Source organism: Agelaius tricolor, unplaced genomic scaffold, assembly GCF_023055355.1.
Source record: "Agelaius tricolor isolate 1412-34295 unplaced genomic scaffold, bAgeTri1.0.p SCAF_3, whole genome shotgun sequence".
NCBI classification, from domain to species: Eukaryota; Metazoa; Chordata; class Aves; order Passeriformes; family Icteridae; genus Agelaius; species Agelaius tricolor.
Window position 1 is genome coordinate 59,955,729 of NW_027269263.1, and position 22,458 is coordinate 59,978,186.

Genomic DNA, 22,458 nt, shown 5'->3' on the forward strand with positions numbered 1-22,458 from the left:
TGTAAAGTTAACCTTTGGAAAACTGTAGACTCAGTGATCATACAAATGTCATCAGAATCATGTCAGAATGGGCAATTTTACATAAAAGCATCTCTTAATCTTCATAATCATATTCATATTTTTTTCTTGCACCATTTTTGACTTCTCTATCAGTAGAAAACAATTCTTAACTTTCAGATTTTCTTCACTCTTTGTACTTTTAAATGAAAGGGAAAAATGAGCCTCTCTTATGTGGCCCTTACAGTAAAACAACTTCAAACTTCTCTTAGTTCTCTGTAACTGACTCATCACAGTCAATTTTTACTTATTCCACTTCCCCTAATAAACACAAGAAACATAGAAAAAATATTTATAACTGTAAATATATAAGGTCATGCAGATAAACTTATAATGTGAGACATAATTACTGAATATCTCTTAGCAGGTTAGGAAAATTTCTTATTCTAGAAGATGCCAAGAACAGTTAATTTATATTTGAATTTTAAGGCAAAATTATCTCTAGGAGAAAGAAAATACTTTGAGTGAAAGATTAAGGAGTATTTTTATTACAAGAAAAGGAAGGTTTCATAGCAGTAAAAAACCATAAGAAACCAACTCCAACAAACACAGAGAATTAGCTGGCTGAATGAGTAATGTAGGAAGAAAAACTAAAGAATGAAGGATTACAAGAAAAATGGCAATTTAGGAAGAAGAAAATGTGAAGTAAACAAGAAGAAACAGTTTGATATAATGTAGGATTCAGTTTGATGTAATGTAGGATTAAAAAGACTTGGAAAATCAAGCACAGATAATGAGACTGAAGATGAACTATTAAAAAAGAAACCAACAAAACATACAACCAAAAAACCCAAAACATCTAGGGAAATAATATTCAGAATAAAGCAGAGAAACAAATATGGTTCAATAATATAACACAGTTCCAAAATTGTAAGTTATGCTCTATGATATATTTACCCAAATGCTGACATGCATAAAAAATTAATAATAAAAAATAATATATATATAAAATGCTCTGTTCTCTTGATACCACTTAAGTTTCTTTCACTGTTCAAGAGTGACAAGGTGCCTTTATACACAAAAGAGATGTAAAGAATAAATAACTAATATAATCTAAGATACACATTTAATTAATTTGAAAGAAATTAGCTCGTTTAGTTGAAAAGACAAAAGCTGCATAGCAAACTTGGATGAAAATTTCAACATAGAAATTTTTTCCTAAAATGGAAGGGATATTATTATGATAGGAATTAGTTGTTCTTGTTAAAGAATGTAAAATGAAAAGAAAAAAGAAACCCTAAACCCTCTAAGCCTACTTTGTCTTAAGGAAATCTAGGAAAGCTTTCTAACCAGGTGGCTGTTGAAAGAGAAGAATGTAAATACCTAAGGAAGCTGTGGAACTGGATACTTTAAAGAAGAGGTTACATAAACATCATTAGGCATGGCCTAGGTATTAAAAGGCTTGTTGCAGAAAGTCCCAGACCTCCAATTCTTGAATTACAGGAGAAGATAATCAAATCACAAGGCATTTGACAGCAATTGCAAATTCCCAGGAATGAATGCACAGTTAATGTATGGGGAGGCTGAGACAGGACAGACCCTCTGATGTCTAGCCTCAACCAGCTCTGCCATATGTAGCTTTTTGTTTGCATAAATAAGCAAAATGCAGCCTGACTCTCTTGCATTTGTCCCAAAACAAACATAATGTGCTTTCTATATTAACTGATATTCTATCCTTGTTGCCTTGATTAATCATTTCATGCCATCTGCAGCATCAACCTCAATGTGATGCACTGAATCAACTGCTATTACTACAGTGTTTGGAATGGGAGATCAACAAAAATAGAAGTATCAAATAGCCTTCTCCATGCCAAATTTGAAGGGAACAAGCTGCCAGTTGGGTTTTATGTAACAGATACACATGACTTTAATAAAACTGATAAGGTTACTTTTCAACAAAGCTATATTAAAACTTTCATTAGTCTTCTGCAGTTCTCAACACCTCCACATGGATTTTTATCTTGCATGGGAGATAAAAACGCCACGTGGCAACCCAGAATCATGCTCATAATGAAACAGCAGCATAAAGAGGAACTCACATCAACAAGGAGATGTGTGTGCAGACACATGCATGAAAAGGTTCTGCCAGCAGATCTTTCTAAAAGAGCCCCCCTCAGCCCTGCTGCACTTTCTGCTGCAGCTCTTTGAGTCTGCAGCGACCTCACCCAGGTGTCCACACACAGAACAGCACAGGGGATGTGATGCTGAATGGAAAAGTGAAAGAAAGTAGAAAAATATATATAATGGGTATTACTTCCTTATTGAAGTCTCCAAGAAAGGCTTGGGGATGTTTGGTGATGTCTAAAGATAAAGGGGTCAGTGAAAGACAGTGTAGGAAAGATGGGCAGACTGTTGTAACCCAAAAGCATTGCCAGGCCATGGACACATGGTGGCCTGGCAGGTCAGCTGAGAAGATGACTGCTGAAAGAACAATGTATAGGTAGTTTTGGAAAAGACCAACTTAAAAATCACTGAACTCAGATTCCTAGCAGGGAAACAGAGCTTCACAACCATCAGGTAATTGTGGTTCAAAACCTAAGTTTATGGGGAAAAAATGGGTGCCTAATATCACAATGAAAAAGAAAATAAACCCCACTAACCTCCTCATCCCCCCCAAACTGTTATTGCATGGATTCATAAACTCAAGACTTACATAGTTTAGTATTGTGCAGCTTGACTATTACCAAAGCATATTTGGGTAAGGAGTGTCAAAGGAGGGAGACTAAGATATGGTATATTTAAATTCATTATTGTAGTGGAATTAATTTATGTTAGGAATCCAGAAACTGGGACAGTAGGTATAGTGCAAGCCCTTAATTTATGAGTGGAGCTAAGAGGTAAGAAAAAATAAAAGGTAATTTGCATTTAGAATAAGAGGCTTCTTCTGTGAATACTCTAATAACAGTTTCCACTTCTTACTTTGACAGAAAAAGTAATGGATTATGGAATTTTTGAGTACTGACCCAAGTTTCACCCAGAATATTTTAGGTTTACCATTTGTGCATATCATGGAACATACAATAAAGTAAAATTACCAGCTGGAAGGTGACACATTCTTAAGGCAGAAGTGATTAGGAAAGGGGCTGGGGAGCAAGTTTAACCAGCCAGCTCAAGCTTTGTTCAAACATTTAATTACTTTGTGCTATATCCTGTGTTACAAGCCTACCACACACAGAAATGCCAAACCTGCTGGGGTGCACTCTGACAGCTGTTCAGTTCTATTCAAAGCTGCCACCAGTGTTGTGAAAGATGCTGTTTCAGTTTTAAGCTCTGTAAGTGACCATATAAAGTTATGTTTGGTCAGTCTGATCCCTGATGAGAATTCCACAGCTACCCAAAGTGGAAACATCACTTTTTTGATGGTCCTGTGTAGCCATCTAGAACAATACATACACCACTGCCTAAATTAAAATAATTTTGATTTTACTTTTATTGACTTGCAGTTATGCACTAATGGATTGAAACTAAAAAAGGAAATGGTTCCCTCCACCGATAATGACAGTAGGAGGCTTTTTTTTTTTTTTTTTAATGAAAGTTTTACAAGCTCTCTCTTATAAATATTTCATTTTAACACTCTATTGACATGCTGAATGTGTCCCATTTGGAAGAAGTCAGTGGCAGCTCTAAGCTTCCCAGGGGAGCTCCAGCAAGCTGGAGTCTTCTCCCATGGGATGTCTGCCACAGCAGCAATTCTGTGCCCATCACACACAGATATTCTTAATGGAACTGAGTTGATGGAAAACTTCTCTTCACATCATTTCCTCTCAAATGATACTGTCAGAAAAATCTACAAAAAATGAGGTTGTATTAATTATGGAAGATAATGCTGTGAGAATGGGACATAAGACCCAATTTATAGTTCTGCTCCCACCTGAGGGGTCAGACTAATCCTGCCTCTGTGTGTCAGGTGAGTTCACCCAACCCACACAAACCTCTGCCATTCTACAAAACTTCAAACAACTAAAAGTGCATGAGGTATGTTTAAGGTCTTTTCCTACTCACATAAGTTGAGCAATCTTTCCAAATACAGATTCCAAGGGGAAAAGTTGCCCCAAAGATCTGTGTGGTTTTTTATTTTCAACCTGGATCCAAAATTCTCACGATAAACGCCTACAGGGCATACATTTCGATTAAATTTATATTGCTATCTTCAGGGAAGCCATCTGTAGGAGGAGTACAAATAAAATGAAATTTAGCACCCTCATTCCTGAAATTTAGAGCATGTGTGGTATTTTACACATTTAATGTGAGTGCCCCAAATGTCACCATAAAGGTAAACATGCCGGTTTTTAAATATCAGGCTCAGCATGTAGTCACAATATGTGACAATAAAATCTGGTTTTATAAAGGGAAAGAGGCATGCAAAGGTGAAACACAACTGTGATTTTACTCTTCACACAGATAAGTGTTCCTCCCCAAATCTGTGTTACATAAGTTTTATAATAACCCTCTTATTCACCCTGTAAATTATTTATACAGACAGAAAACCATTTTAAATATATCTGTATGCTATTTCAAATAGATTAAAATTTTGAATTAAAAGGACTACTTTTCAGCTTCTAGATTCTAGGCTCTCTTTTAGTAGTTTTCAAGTGTTTACTGCATTATTTTACTTAAAGGTTGCACCAAGGACACTGCAAACAAGTGTACTAAATCATGTTACTTGATGGGCTGAAACTCAAGCTTCTTTCATGGCATGGATTTACAAATTAACTGACATAAAAAGAAAATACTTATAGAGCTGAAGAAATTTCACATCAGGAAGATGGAAACAAGGATTAAGAGATTTACAGAAATGGTCTTTTGTTAGTATAAGAAAAAGAAAGTAAGTTTACAACTCAGTGGTGCTAAGTGACTGACTGTGACATAAGACAATAAAGATTCATCTTTTATATGCTTTATGCAAAAACACCAAGACAAGTGGTCAAATAAATGCAGAGCAGGCAAGAAGATGCATATGCTGATATTTATACCATGAACTGCTTCTACTGTAAAGCAGTGAAAACTTTTTAACTCCTTATATTGAACATTCCCTCTACAAATGATAAATATCAACATAGTCTGAAATTCGCTGGATATTTATGAACTAAATTATAAATTAACTGCAATAAAGACAACAGAAACTACACCCACATCTCTTTAAAATCTCATCATTTAATATAAGAAAGCAGCCTACTCTGCAATCTAAGAAGGTAACACAATATTTGTGATTGTGACTTAGGAAGATTAAAAATGTAGGCATATTTTTCATGTTGGAATGTGTCTACCAATTATGCTGTTGTCTACTGGTAATGAACAAACATTGAATTACATACAGAGGCAACAACAAAAGAGCTCATATGTCATCATTATGGAATCAAGTGTAGCCTTACTAAAGAGAGCATTATCACAAGCATATTTTGTATAAGGCTTATTTTTAAAAATATTAGAATGTTATGAAAGAGATAAGGGAGATTTCATTGTGACTTCTTAAAAAGAATTTAGTGGTATAGTCTCATTAGATGTTCTCCAACCATGAATTTCCCTTCAACACTACAAGGATTGTTCCTGATTGAAAGAGATAAGGGGAAAGCAAATTGTTCTTCAAATTCCACCTGCATAAACTTGGTCCTGCAATTCCAATGTCACCTTGGAGAAAACCAGCAAGGACTGATATCTAGCAATCCGGTGCTTCATTAGACAAGTTACAAATTGGAGGTTTACTAAGATTTGAACTCGTAGGTGCATAGACCATAAACAAGTGTAGAAAACATGTCTTGCCTTGCATTGGCAATGCATTAAATTATGTATGACAATATACAGACACACAGTGACCATTATTACCACTATACATTTGTTGTATGCAATAAAACCCCCAAAACTTCCTTCACAAGAGATAACAAGAAAGTGACTGTGTACAGTGTTTTATATAAAACATTATACATAAAACCATCCCAACCCTTGGCAGTGAAAATTTATGGTATTAAATGATGCAATAACATAACTATTTAAAATTAGTAAATCAATTATATTTATTGATTAGTAAAATTAGTAAATTATAAAATTAGTAAAATTAGTAAATCAATTATATTTATTGATATATATTAATTAATAAAATTTCATTTATTATACTTCACAGAATAATCAACCATCAAGCATGATGTGATTAAGATCAAAAATCTCAGCCCTCAAATCTGTTTTGTTGTTTGGACTGAATATTTCACTACACTTTCATCCTAACACAGTGACTTAAATGAAAAAATATAATAAGAAATGAATCATACATCTTCCCCCTTATGGGGGTATTTCCAATAGCTGATGGCTGTTGTTGCAATGTGATAAAAGCTACCACTATCTATCTACTACTCTCCAAATTTGAAGAGGAATCTCTGTGTGTATTTTCAGAGTACAGCCATGTGCATCACACATGGCCAGGACTTCCATTCTCTCTCCTAACTGAGAGTTTAAAAAGTACTTTCAACTCAGACACAAAGATGAACTAAACCCCACCATATCATTCTGTGTGAAGCACAACTGTAAACCAGCCACAAAATGATTATTCAAGGTCAGTGATTGGATCACTGGTCAAGATACAAATTGAGCACTGCATTTCCAGATCTACTTTTGAAAGGATTAATTCAACCATATGAAGATTTCCAATGAAATACTTCCACTGTTTCATGCATATACATCCATGGCAGCTGGTGAAGTGCCTTCATGAATCACAGTCTAACTTTTAGCTGCTTTTTTGGAATACAAAACAAAAAACAACTCACAAAACCCCACAGATGTAGGCACAACCCCAGGCACTGGAAAAGGTAAAGGCTTAGTTGCAGTGTGAATCCAGCTCATATTCCATTTCTATTTAGAATGTGATTAATCTTCTAATAATAATAAATAACAGTTTGCACTGAAATTTAATAGGAAACAACTTTATAAGCTGATATATTTCATGCATTTTTCATTCCTGCATTTTTAAATCTTTAAGTATGCAAAAGCCAGAACAGAAATTTGATTAGATTCAAAAATTAAACCCAAAACCAGCACAGCTAATAATCCAATTTTATCTAAACAAGAGAACTCATCCAGGGATTCTCATGTCAAACCCATAATTCTGCTTTAACCACAGATCAAATTCCATCAACAGAAAGCCATCCCAATTCTTGCTAAGACATTCAAAGGTATAATTAGCCTCACTGGGAAAAATGTGGGTTTGTTCCAGCCCAAATCTATTCAAATTCAGATTCTAATCCTGAGTTCTCATTTGCCTTTGCCTGGCAAACAATAAAAGCACATAGAAGATATTTGCAGTGAGGAGACAGAGATACACATATATATCCTATCATTTAACTACCTATGTTTGTGCTGGATAATTCAGGATTACACTAATGCCAGAAAAGTGTCAATGGAAAGTTGAGTTCTTTATGGTTTACAGTATACTTCTGCATCACTTGAGACCAATGAGTCACAAAGTGTAAAACATTAAATATATTTCATGATTTTTCAAATAAATGTTATAGATTGAAAAAGATTTTAGTGTCCTAAGGATCAATACTAATAAGTTTTTTAAAAATTACTTAATACATTTATGCTGTTATATTTCATACAGTAAAATTTTTCATATATCACTTACTTTTTTGTCTTCATTATATTTGTGGAAAATTTCTTGTGCTCTTTCTTCACCACCATCTGTAAACAGCATAATAATCTTATTGCAGTTAGCTCTGGAGACACTGTGCTGTAGGAGATACAAACAGAAGAGTTTTTATCTTTCAGGCTATAAGAAATAACAACTATTATATCTGATAGCTTTTATAGCTACACACTTACTACTTTAACATAGTAATGTCAAAGCATAAATCTTTTAGAATTTCATTCAAAACCCCCCACTAAACAAAAAATAAAATAAAATAAGCAAAGCCACTTTTCTGTTCTATAATACTTCAATATGAGTCACTTCAGATCTGGCCCAACAGAGTGGAATAGGGATTTGATGGTTCCTGTCACCTCCACAAATACAAGGAGAGCTCTTTAGCTCTTTCTCATCACATCAACCCCAGTGTTCCTTGTCAGATATTCTGCATGAGACTTGCACAGTGGGGATCTCAAAATATTTTTCTCTTTTCTCATCCTTACTTTTTTCCCCCTTACTTCCCTTGTGGAAATTAGGGAACAATGGACATGGAATTAATTTAATTAATTACTGAATATGCTTTTTTTTTTTGTTGGACTCCTACTCACAAAAACTTTCCAGCTCGCTGACAGCTTGAATAAAAACTCTGTTAATTTAAGCATCTTACAAGATATCACCTTATACCCTTCAAAATATTTTTGTCATATTTCCTTAAATTGAGCTTCATCTTCCAAATCTTTAATTCTTTCACATTGTTCTTAAAATTATTAATACTGTCAAGTGAATAGCTAATCTTTAGAAAAGTATTTTAGAACAATGTTTACATAGTATATTATAGCCAAGATATGGCTGCCTAGATTATTAAAATCTCTCCATCACCTAATTTTCCAATTATGTTGCATCTTAGAGCTGAACAATGGAGCATGTTCCATTATTTCTGGAGAGCAAGCCTGAAATACAATTAAGAAGAAGCCCCTCTGACTCCTAATTCATCAATGTGACTAGTAAAGCCCCTGAGAAAAAGGCAGCGTGTTTTGCAAAGAAATAACAATATTGTTCCACAGCCAGATCAATAGAGGTGAGCATGAATTCTGGCTCATTTTTATTTTCTAAAAGTTGAAACTCTGGTTTAAGCAAATTGCTTTTTACTTTTGTAGCCATTCCTTGCCCTTTGTGTTGCATACAAATGGTACCTTGGTACTTCTGAGCAGCTGGATGTGACTGAGTAAAACCCTTAGAGATCCAGAGAAACAAATTCAACTTCTCCTTCCACGAGCCTCAATTTTGCTCTTTGAATTTACTCTAGAGTCAGGAAGATAAATAGGAGAGTTGTCCTTACAAAGTCCCCAGTTCCCTCCTGCTTTACTCTTTGTGGCTGCCACCAGGCTGGTCAGGTGTGATGATCCCACTCCCCTCTGCCACTTTTCATTCTACTCATTGGTCTAATTCCTGCTCAATATTCAGTGAAGAATTACTTCTTTTCTTACTATTCCTACTTTCAAATCTAATAATTTGTGGAGAAAAAAAAAAAATCAAGCCCAAAGAATTTAGCCCATATGCCCTCACATGTAACAACATATAAAACCTGGCTATGTATCAATACCTTCTCTCCAGCCTCATCAGCACACTGTGTTTTAGTAGGGATTAAATAATTTATGACCATTTTTCGCTGGTGAAATATAACTTGCAAGATACTTGCTTTGGGCTGCAATTCTCTGGATATTAAAAAAGTAATAAAAGTAGGGTTGGATACCTCATAAATAAAGAAATTCACCTACATCTACAGTGATTTAATATATAGACCAAAATAAGATCAGAGAGACAAAGAAGGGAACCAAAATTTGCTCATGTTATGGAACTTTTCTAGGGATTTTGAAAGAAGCACTACTATGGGCAATGGAAACTTGAGGCAGGCTTTGCTTCCACTGACTAAAGCAGGACTTTTCTGTGAATTACTGAGCATATGCTTACATATTACCAGAAAAAAAGCAGCTTTCTCTCATCTCCTCATACTTAGAGAAGGAAATTACTTACGTTACATTATTTAGACATTAAAGACACTAATGTCACAGAAAAAAAAATATCCAAGATTTTAGCCCCCAAACATTATTGGAAAGCTGAACATGAATTAATTCAAATAATATGATATTACCCCATCTCTGGAACTGTTTAAGGCCAGGCTGAATAGAGCTCTGAGCAGCCTGGTCTAGTGAAAGATGCCCCTGTCCATGGCAGGGGTGCTGGAACCAGATGATCTTTAAGGAATTTAAAACACATCTTCCTCCCCCCAACCTCTTTTGGTCTAAAATGAGAGATACTGGCTGAGGGAGAGAATCCATTACAGATTGTGAAAATCCAATGCTGCAATTTCATCATTTTTCTGAACAGTTTGCCTTAGCAATCCAATGAGCCACAGCTGGATGGGAATGTGTTGTCTATACAGGGGTTTCCCCAGGACAAGAAACAGCTTTTTAGCTTAAACCACAAAAGAATACAAGAGGAATTGAACTATTTAATACTTTTTAATTCTCTCTCCTATTTGATACAGGCCTTATTTTTTTTTTCTTTGAAATAGGCAAGCAAGACATGATCCATTTTATTATACTGCATCTAAAATTGCTTTTGTTTTAAACAAGCTTCACATCTTTAAAATTAACTCTGTAAATGGCAGGTTACAATTATATTTTGTGACATGGCACTTCAGGAATGCATTTTTCACTATTTTTTTTTAAGAAGCTGTAGATATTACAGTATGAGGGAAAAAAATCCTCCTGAACTGCTGAAGCTGAAGTATTATGATTTTTAAAGAAGCACCTTAATGTAACAAATAACAATATGAAAATGCTGTATAAAATTTATGGAATCCAGAATATTGTTAATCACATTAATTATTATGCTGAAAAAAACTTAGGTGTCTATTTCCATTCAGGAACACCTCAGACAACATTTTTTTCATGGTACCAAACATTAATTTGTTATACAGGAAATTTGTTTGAAATAATTGTCATCCAGAAACAATACCCACAAAATTATTTTGAAAATTTGAGAAATACCTAATTTGTTGGACCTTAAAGCAATTGGACTATTTGAATTCATAAATATACAACTGGCAACTATCCCAAAGCATATTTTTTATTATTTATTTAAGCCTGTATTATACCACCATATTATATTGTCTTGTCACCAGAGCCTTGGCCTGAACCCATCACCATCCCTTTACTCTTCCTGCTAAACAGATTTGGCAATATTTGGAGAGGATGAGAATATATCCATAAACCTGTGCCATCCACATTGTCCAGCCATAACTTGTAGGCTTGCAGAGATCATGTGAAGATAATCACACTTCTGCCTTCAGCTAAAAAATGAATGGTCCCACTTTAACACTCATCTCCAGTTAGTTTTTAAGTAATACTTTAGTTCTACAAAAAAGTCCAGTTTCAGGCTTCCCCTGTGCTCATCTTTTGTTAATGCTGCCTGCAGAACAAGGATGTACCTGGTGCTGCACCAAATGTAACCCATAACTTTAAGCAAATATCAATGTTATGAGGGACATATTTGGTAAAATTTCTTTTCTTCCTGGTTCCCTCTGCATAAGATGTCAACAGGTGCAGAACAGGGGAAAATGCCATCCAGCCTGGTCCAAAATGTCCAGCAGACTTCAAAATATTGTTTGTGGTTTTATATAACCATCAGCAGAGGACACCCACTCATTTCTCCCCAGAGTGCTCTGCTAATCTGAATAGTAATAAACTGAGAAAATTCCCATAAAAACATTGCATTTTCTTTTTTCTCATCAAAATTTTACAAGGTTATAATTTTTTACAGCAGATCTTGCCTTTAACTGCACATACAATATCGGGGAAGTGTCCTGAATTTCAGAATATGTCAGACTGGGGGAAAAAAATGTAAAAAAGCCAAAACCACAAACAACCAAAAAAAACCCCAAAACAACCAACCAACCAACCAAAAAAACCCTGACCCAAATAAAACCACACAAAAAAACCCACAGAAAACCAAACCAAATCAAAACAAAACCAAAAATAGTAAGGATAAGAATACTTAAGCTATACCTTACCTGCTGTAAAGTGATACAGCTTTATTTCAGCTAAGGTTTAAGATATAATGTGTCTACTTCAGGAAGGTGAGAAGTAGACCTATTTATTTAAACAACTACATGAACCATTTAAAATTTACTAATAAACCCCAAACATTTGCTATAAATGGGAAACATTGCTATTCAACAAGCTTGTGCCTGGTTAGAAAGTGCAATGTATTTAAAAATCGAAACTGCATTTAATTTTTGAGGAAATTATTCTTTTTATACATGAGAAAAAGAAAAGAATTAGAATAGTCTCAGTGATTGAATACTATGCTTTAGGTATCATCAGGTGCCTAGAATTACTCTATTAGCTAATTCATTTCCTTCCCCTATCTTGCTCAAACCATGGCAAAGTATTTATGACTTCTAATAAGTGTGAAATTGTAGGTTAACTAAGCATTGCTAGGAGATGATGTGGTAAAATTAAAATAATAACACAGTAACACAGATCTTTCCATTTTAAAATTAACTGCAAGTCAAGCATTACCACAAGCATGTGTCAACTGTGAATCACATGTTAAATGAAAAACCAGCTGAATGAATGAAGTAAAACAGTACAACAGATTGAAAAGCAAATTAATTCCAATGTCTTAGCAACCTGCTGGGAAACCTGCAAGGAAAAAAACATTGTTGGGATAAATTTACTCGCTAAATATAGGTTTGCACTTGTACCACTTAGTTACACAAAGAAGAAGCATGCAGTGGCCTGCTGAATATTCCAGCTCTCCTTCACTTGCCAGCAGAGAGATCTTGCTTAAATACTTACATTTAGCAGCTGTTCAAAAGCATAGCTAAAGCCTTTTTTGTAATCTGTAATTCCTTTAGCAGAGATTTTATAGACAGCTTCTTTCAGTTTCTTCTTGTTCCTCACATTAGCTTGGACAAGATGATTAAAGCAACTGACATTCTGAGCATTGTTATTAAACTGCAAAATAAATAGAAATAGTATTAAAGACACTTAATTTTCTTTTCTGTGTACTGTAGCAGTAAAGATTTATATTTTCTGGATCTTCATGAGCTAAAGAATGTCAAACCTAGATTTTCATTTCCACTATGCTGAGAGCAACCAGTAGTAATTGGAGAACCCAAAATGAGTCTAAATATTTAAAAAACAGTCATTTGATACTTCACTGTGTGGCAAACCAAAAAAATCTACTCTAGTGGAAAAATTCACACAAATTTTGCTTCAAGTTTACATAAAGAAATAAAACTTAGAAATGCAGAGTTGTGGGGAAAAAAAGAAAACAAACAAACAAACAACAAAAAAAACACCAAAGCATAAAGATAAATTTTACCTTTTTTAACCCCTTGAAAAATACTGGTTGAGTTATCAGGTGACTTCCATATTGCATGAATTAGTTTGGTGTTTTACAATGTAACTTGCAGATCAGACTCAATTGGTATATATAAATTATGGAAAACAAAATACACTCTTGGAAGCACAGGAGAGTACAGCTGCAAGTATGAGAATACTGATGATAGCAGTAGCAATTTCTGTCTTGAGAAAACACATACTTCTCCTGTCTTACTCACATATCCGTAAAGACTGCTCCCTGAAAAGTAATTTCTATGATATTCTGACATTATGTAAAACCATACACAGAAATTTAAGTGCAGAATGTTGTCTGCACAAGTGGAAATCAGTTGAAGGTTGCTTTGAAATTTGTCTCTGTATAAATATACATATATTCATGTGTAGTAAAATACAGACCTCACAATTTACATTTCAACTGAAAACAGATTATTATGCCTCTTCCTGATTATGGACGTTCTATGAAAGTAAACATAAATGTAATTTTATGCTGTCAACCTGGTGCAAAGCCTTAAAATAACTTAAAAATCAAGCCTCATTGGCTTAAATCTCACTACTACTAACTAGTTCAATAGTGCTCTGTACATAAAAGGTAAATAAAGTCACAGGTTTCAATAAATGCTCAACTGCTTAAATGTCCAAAATAAATCACTAGTATCAGGCACAAAATACAGAGAGAAAAATGCTTTCAGGAGCAAATACCAACCTGTAACTGTACAACACTTATAACAAACAAAACTTAAAAGGATAAGAGGATTAATAATATTAAACCATTTTTAATAATGCCTAGTATTTCAATTCATGTTATGAGGGGGTTACACTGTATCTCCTTAATGTATTCCATATTGTCCAAAAAGGAATATTTTTGGGACCAAAAAAACCCAGCCTGCTTTGCTGCTTAAACAAAACCATGAGATGATCACACAACTGTAACCAGTTCACTCTGCTGCAAAACTCTGACACATGCAATGGTGCTTCCAATAAAAGTTTCTTACAGAAGTAATCAGTAAATCACCTAATGATTATTGGAAACATAAACCATGTGTAAGTGAAAATAGTTATCTTGCTGTGGAATTATTTCAGTTTGCCTCCACCTAAATTTATAGCCATGATAGGATAATTACAGTCATAAAGTAATTTTATAAAGACAAGGTCTGAAAACCAATTCAAATTGTGAGTTGGAGTAAAAGTACAGAAATTGTATCTGGAAAGTAAAAAAAATAACCATTACCTAGTAGGCGACTCTGCCCTACTAAAGTAAATTTCATATATATATATATATATATATATATATATATGTACTAGATCTATATATATGCTATATATATAGTTTTCACTATATATATAGTATATATATATGTACTAGATCTATATATATACTATATATATAGTTTTCACTATATATAGTATATATATATAGATCTAATACATATATATATATAGATCTAGTACATATATATATATCTCTAGTATCTATATAATATCACTTCACCAGTGATATTTCAGTGATATTTATATAGAAATTATTCGATGACTTAATATAAAAGAAATCCTAAGTTCAATCCTATGGCCTCAGCATGCCTTGTCTTGGCTAAAAAAAACCAGCAGTTTAGGCATTCAAGTGAAAATTTAGTGACAAAAGAAAATTTCTCCCTGGGATGTCACTAACATTAAACTGCCAATCATAGTCACGTGCTAGCAGTCCTGCAAATATATCAGGATAATTATTTCTAAGAAGGTCAGGACATATCCAGCACATGGATTGGTAATTATGGCTATTGAAATGATTTTAAAATATTTTAAGGAATACTGGTGCAAACTGTACAGGCAGCTGACAGGGAAACTGCTATACTGCACTTCCACCCTAAACTGCATGGCACTGTACTCACACACTCTGTAAAGTGAACAAAGGGTCAGACCAAAGCATCTGCATCTGTAGATGCACAAATGCTGATGTAAAATGAAGGAGAGAAATGACACATTTGTAGCATGGAGACCTACAGCAACCAAAGTCTGCAAATGCTGTGATTTAATTAAGCAAATGTATGAGCCAGCTGTTTGCAGAGACATCAGCCCACATCAATGTTAATGCCAGTCAGAAAGGCAGAGGAGCAGAGTTTGTGATTGGATGAAGGAATCATAGATGGAACAGCAATCCTCCAGAATGAGCATTTCCCTGTTTGCTAGGAGATAAAGGCAAAGTTCAAATCTGACTGATGAAATGCTGATGGAGAGGGAAAGAAAATTCAGGGGTGAATTTTATTAATCTAAACTCCAGGAAAGTATTGAAGTAATGGAAGGATTTTAACTGTAAAACAGAATATCCTTAAAACTGACTTTCTATATGTGGCAAACACCAGGACCATTCAAAAACACCAGGCCATTCAAAACTCAGCCATACTGAGCCAGCTTTTAGTTATGCTCATATGAAACATAATAGCAAAGTGGCACTATTAGTTTTTGCACATTAAGATTTGTAAAAATTTGCATATCTTAATTGACAAGCCAAAATAACTCCTGTAACCCTTTATTGATTACTGGTCACATTGTCTGACCCCTAAGTACCATAATAATGCTTATTTCAGCTGACAAGGTTTCTTGAAAACATAATCACTTAGTATTTAACTCAAGAAAGAACATTAAAGCTCTCGAAAACCAGAGCCATTTCAGAAAGTCCATGTTCTTACAAAATCAAATCCTATCAAAGGTGTAAAATTAAGGTAATTACAACCCATACCTTATTCAACAAAGTACTCTCAGTGTATCTATGTGAAATATGTCATTTGGGTATTTATCAGCCTGGCATTCCCCCTAACTATTGCAGTAAATATAAACATATGCAACAAAAGTGCTATCAGAAAAAAGGAAATAAATGGATTTTTTAATGTTGTCATGGGCTCAGTGATTCATTTACAAAACAAAATATGACATTTAGAGGCAAACCATTCAATTGTTCAAATGTAAAGTCATCCTACAGAGTCTGTCACTACCAATGACAGCTTCTATTTTTTCAAGTATATGAAAATCTTATTCCTTATCTAAGCTAAAATAAGAGAGGCTTGCAGCAACACAGTTGTAAATCAAGGAAAACAGGATAACCTTGAGCTTTTTATTTTAAAGCTTCATGAAGTATTAATATAATTAAATCTGTCTTGTAATTATACCTGCAAGGTATAGGGTCCAGATGCAGTTTCCACTGGATTATTTCTCACTACCCCATTTATTTATATCCTATTGCATTCTCCACCTCTGGGATGTCCCAGAACAATCCTCTGCTCTGAGGAGATGAAGACCTTCTCCTCACAGGTTTGGGCAGGAATAACTAAGCCTGCTACTGGGGCATAAAAAGTCTCAAGAGAACTCAATCTCATTGACCTCAGACCACCAGTACAATCTCTGGCCAAATATGGGGCAACTCAATAACCTGGAAGACAAGAAAACCAATTCAACTCTACATGAAAGTCCAAATGAAGGGCTTTGAGCCTAACGCTGCTTGAACTTGGCATTCTGGAGAAGGTCTGAAACAGAAATACTAATCTGACAGTCTTACAAGGACTTGATCTTCTGATTCACAGAAGGATCAACTTGTGAAAACCAAGTGAAAAAAACCAGGGAAAAATTACACAGAAGTGCAGCCAAAGATTTAAATTTAAATGCTTGGGACCTTTCCCCTCCCTTGGGTAGCTCCCCTGCGCTATGGGCTCCTCCAGCCCATGGACCTCTGCAATCCAAGTGCCCCACGAGCTGAACTTGCAGAAAATAGGAGGCTGTCATTCTGAAAACTTCTAATTCCAAAATTGTTACTTATGTCTTGCTAAAAGCCTCCTCTTTTTCATGATATCGACCTGGAAATCCTTCTAATTAAATTACTAAAATTGCTACCACAACATGAGGTTATTAGGGCATTCAAGGGAAGTAAAACAGAAATATTGATTTATTTCCTGTATTGTGGATATGCAGATCAAAGAATGAATAACAAGACCCTACAGACAGGTGTTTTCATTCAATAAGGCAAAAGAAGGGAAGGTGACAAAGAAAAAAAAAACCTGGAGAAAGCATCTGAAATGAATGACAAAAGTATAAGAATTCAGCATGAACTCTGTGATTCAGTTTGAAAATAACAAAATCTTCTCTAAATCATCTCATCACTGCAAAAAATGCAAAACCAAACGCCAATAAATCGAAAACTTCAAAAAAAGTTTTCAAGTTTTAGTCACTAGGTGGCACTAAAACAAAAAGAGTTGAACTGGTCTTAAAAGGACCATGAAATGTGGAATTTTACATTTCTGGTGGAGGGCATTGGTGCTTTCTGTAACTAGCATAGAATTTTCATTTCAACTAAAACAATAAAAAAAATCGTGTTCTAAATGTTTGAAAAATCACTAATATTAAAATCTAAACTTCTTCCTTAAAGGAAAAATTCCACATCTTGAACACAAGAGGTTCTGACTTTAGGAGGACGAAAATTACAGAAAAGCTGTAAACCAGCCTACTTTCTAAATGTCTTTCTGTGCCTCCAAAATCTGTAGAAGTGATAACACAACAAAACTTCAGATTTTCCCAATTATCCTTACCTACTGCCTCCCTTTTCTGTCAGTTTGTTTACTGACATACATTGATTCAACATATCATGTTTAATCAGAATCTTCTGGAATTGCATCTGTAAGTTAATAATAAAATTAAAAAAAAAAAAAACAAACCCAAAAAACAAACAAACAAATAATTCAAAACCAAAACCAAACCAAATAAAAATAGCCTAAACCAACAAACAAAAAAACCCAAACAAAACCCAAAACCCAACAAAAAACAAAATCCTAGGAAAATCTCCCTTTCCAAAAACTTCTGACATGAAATGAGAACCTGACTTAAACTGCATGAAAGTGGTGCATTTTTAAACATTCATTAATGCTTGTCTTCTATAGAAAATAATATAAACTTGAACCAGGCGTCAATTTCTACACTTAAACTTTCTATAGAAATAAAACAAATTTAAAATACCAAAATCCCAACAGATTAGTAAATCAATAACATCATTCCAGGAAAACTGAAGGTTGAGGAAAATATAATGACTTTGCTAAAGCCTTATTCATACTCCTGCTGCTGACTTTCAATGTGCTGAGGTTTGTTTTGTTGCTATGCTACTTCTACCTCGTGGCTAAATCAGCTTGGTGACCCAGTTGTATCCATATGTATTAAATGAGCAATAGTGAAATAGATCTGATTTCACCAGGCTTTCATTTTGTAGCTAAATCCGGCTTTGTCATTTTTTTTTCCATTTTTTTTTTCCCCTGCTGCTTTAGGCTTGGTAATAGGATTTCAGGGTTAATCCCAAGAATAACTGAATCTTGAATAAGGCCAGTTAGAATCTGTATTTGAGCCGTGAGAAGACATTATAAATATTTATCAGAACTCATTTAGAGAATAGCATGAAGGCAATTTGCCAAGTTTTATTCCCATGTAAATTCTCAGTACACAGAAAATCTGAGGTAGTTCAAGCAATTAAGGTTTGTAATTTGACATGAGAGAAAATAATATGTGATATCAAAGTTCACCATTCATATCTTGCTATAGAATAACTTATTTCTCTCATTCTATGACTTATGTACAGACAGTCTTCAGTACAATCCTACAGATACATGGTAGAGAAGATATAAGAAACTTATTCTAGTACTGAGAAGGAGAACATCTGCATTTGTTAAATTGTATTTCAAGTATTGATTGATTGAAATATTGAAACAATATTAGGATTAAATGCCAATTTGCAGTGCTGGTATTCCCTGAGATTTAAAATCTATCACATTTCTTTTCACTGTTAAACATATACATGTCCATCATACACCAGAATTAGCAGAATTCAACACCAATAAAACTGTTAGATCAATAAAAAGCTGTTGAAAAAAATATTGCAGAATAACATAAGATAAATATTTGGGAAAAGACCAAACACAAAGCCAAAGTGTGCTCTCAGTCAGCTTTTTTAACCTTTACAAGCAATATTATTATCTGCACATAAATCAATGCAAAGCTCCCACTAAGTACCCCAGGATTAATGTTTAGACCATAAACTATGATGCTGCACTGCCAATCTCAGAGTTACAACACAGAACATCAGTGTAGGCTTAAAGATGAATTTGCTTAGCAAGATGAAATTTATGGTCTTTTTATGCTGCTGTGGCTAAGTTAGCATGTATTATTTACTTGAAATCCCGTGTTTCTGACTTCTACTGAAAAATTCAGTACTGTAAACTCCATCATCTCCCAGGGAAAGCTGGCTGATCTGAACAACAGCCCTGCAGCTCTGCAGCCTGCCCTCCATGGCACTGCTCCCCAGATCCATGGGGAAGAGAGCTGTAACAGGAAGAAAGTTCCCAGAAAATTATTTTGTAGAAATTTTCTTGTTATCACTTGACAGGGAGAATCTTCATTCAGTCAAATTCAACTTGTCTAAAACAAGAAGAACCCTTGCCATAAAGATGGATCATGAGAATATATCAATCTGGAAGGGATCCATAAGGATCAAGTCTAACTCTCTGCTCCATGCAGGACTACCAAACACTAAACCACAGGACTAAGAGCATTGTCCAGACACTCCTTGAGCTCTGTCAGGCTTGGAGTAATGACCAATTCCCAGGGGAGCCTGTTCCAGTGCCAGACCATCCTCCCCGTGAAGAACCTTTTCCTAATATCCACACTGAACTTCCCTGACATTCCTCATGTCCCCTCACTGGTCATCAGAGAGAAAGTTTTAACTATTAAACTGTTACCTATAGATTCTCCTGATATGTGAGGTTGCTCCTCAGGGTATGAATGTTTAATTAGTGCAAGAAGTCACAAGACAGACACACATTTTAGCATTTTAGCATCGGCTCACAAGGCAGAGGGACAGCAGGGGGCTGCAGAATCTCCTCTGCATTCTCACATCTTGACTCCCATGTGCCTGCTCCCCTTGTAGGGCAGAGCTCTGTGCCTGGCTGGGCAGGTGCCTGGAGTTCCAGGGCAGTGAGGAGGCTGCAGCAGCACAGTGCTGACATGGGACATGCTGCTAAGGCAGGCAGTGAGAGACAGGAGGGAAAAGTGTGAGTCTTGAAAGTGGGAGACTGAGAACTCCATCAGTATTTCATTCATGCTTTGCCTAAGTTAGGAGATCCTTCAAATTCCAAACCAAGACACTGCCACACAAAATTATTGCCTAACAAATAGATGAGTGTTATAGTAAGTATGTTTTTAAAAGGCAGATCACTGAACAAACAGCCTCCACCTTGTCTCAAAACTTCAGGGCAGCCTGCATTTTCTTCTTTTTTCACTAACATCTTTCTCCAGAAGAATGAGTCATCTTTCTCCAGAAGAATCATTAAAGCCAGCCCAGCCCAGCCTCTTCTGAACTGGTAAGGAATGAGTTTATTGTTCAAGAAACCATCTCCCATACAAATGTTAATGATATTGTCACAACACTTCCTGATAATAGTTTCCTAGTTGGAAAGCTGACTCAGAAATGCATTTTTGGTCCAGCATCTGACATGCCATAAAACATCCCAAGATCAATGATATGTCTGACAAAGCAGGGGCCTCTTTAGTAAAATTTGTGATTTGCTGAAGATTAAGAAACTGGAAGGATTCAATGATTTATTAGCCAGGGGAACCATGAGGTAGAGTTATCAAATAATTTTATATACCACTAAACTACACATTTTAAACACTACTTTTTACAAACTACTTTTTATACTCTCCTCATTTTAAATATTACTAATGTACTAGAGAGCTCAGATTTATTCTGGAAATCACCGACCCCCACATGCCATGTGTTGTTAGAAGTCTGACTCCCTGACATTTGACAGCTATAAGAGGAGACAATAAAAATGTGTATTGATGCCCAAAGCAATCCCTCAAAGCAGGAATGGAGGTGACTTTTCTAGTCATCTGGAGCTGTCAGCTATATGGTACTGTAATAAATGTACAGTTTCCAGCAACATCCCTGCTCCTGACATCCTAATGTAGAATCTGAGCTTCTAATTTCCACTCCCTTTGGCTCTTCATGCACTCAAGCAAACTATTCCCTAGAATTAATGCTTTGTGACAGATACAAAATGAAACAGATCATGTTTTTATATTTTTACTATTCCTTTTCCAAATTTTTCTATGTTTTTTTTATTTTTTTTTTACTATCTTATATCCATTTTGAACATTTTCTTTCTACAGCAAGCTAAAGTTGCAGTTAATACTGTAACGTGCATTTCAGGTTTGCACAGGACTTAGTATGGAATATTTAAGAGAAGAACCCTTAAACAGAGTAAGGAGATGGATTTAATTGTTTTGGAGATGAAAAATTTGTGTAAAACAGAGCTGCTGCTCCTAGAGGTCTCTAATAGTGAAACTCATATGTGTGCTCACACGAATGCTTTACATTTGTTTGTGTTACCTGTGGGGAAATAGATATATATATATCTATATATAGATATATATAGATATATATATCTCTGTGTGTGTGATATATAGATATATAGATTAGATATATAGATGATATATAGATATATAGATACATGTGTGTGTGTATAGACATATATTTATGTATTTATGTGTATATACATGTGCTCCATGTATATTGGCCCAGTTGGGAAGACATTTAGTAGGACACATGGCACAGAGCTGAGGCAGCCTCAGCTCCCTTGGGGTGTTGAATCTGGCATGATATGCTTTCCCTAGCAGGTAAATTAATAGATGTATAAACAAACAAATTCCAGAATTCAGATGGCTTGGGTATTAATTTGTAATTCTAAAAGAAAAATAAAGCTTCTAAATGTTCGTCAAGTTTATTTGTAGCTATGTAAGGCTCAGTTTAAATGAGAAATTAAGAGAAAAGCTGTTGAATCACATTCTTTCTTTCTAAATCCTGCAGCTATATATCAGGTATGTCCAGATGGTCTTTGAATAAAAACATGAGTAGCTTCTGTGTGGGATCTGTCTGGCTGTAGTGTTACAAAGGCTTTGTAGCTTGTGCACAGTTCAGAGGTGAATGTGGCAACTTGGCTTCTGGTCTGAGCTGTAATTCTCAGAGAGAAAAAAACTGACATGATTTTTATGTTATATTGTTTTTTAAACACTGACATTTCTATTTTAAGCCAGATATTCCAGAGGAAATGCAAGCAAGTACCACAAGGAATATTATTACTGGGATGGAAAAGTAACACTTCATTTTCACCTCTCTGTCACAGACTATTCTGTATATGTCTGCTTTATGTAAGCACTTGCTATTTGGTCTTGTTGCACAGACAGTATTGTAGGGCTTGTTAAAATGAAGTTAACAAGAAATTTTTACTTACACTAAGGATAAGAGAAACCTTAACTACTGAACGTGTCTTTTGCTAGATAGACATGGAAAAA

At 34.9% G+C, this 22,458-nt stretch overlaps 1 protein-coding gene across 3 annotated transcripts in view; it reads right to left on the reverse strand.

The window, feature by feature from the left end:
• The window catches only part of CACNA2D1 (calcium voltage-gated channel auxiliary subunit alpha2delta 1), a 367,656-nt gene that overhangs the window by 68,507 nt on the left and 276,691 nt on the right, over window positions 1-22,458 (reverse strand). For all 3 annotated transcript variants that reach the window (XM_071424021.1, XM_071424020.1, XM_071424022.1), the window contains exons 11-12: window positions 12,535-12,693; window positions 7,670-7,774 (exon numbers count right to left, since the gene is read on the reverse strand). In XM_071424021.1, the coding sequence (XP_071280122.1) occupies window positions 7,670-7,774; window positions 12,535-12,693 (264 nt within the window). The remainder of the gene's footprint in view (window positions 1-7,669; window positions 7,775-12,534; window positions 12,694-22,458) is intronic.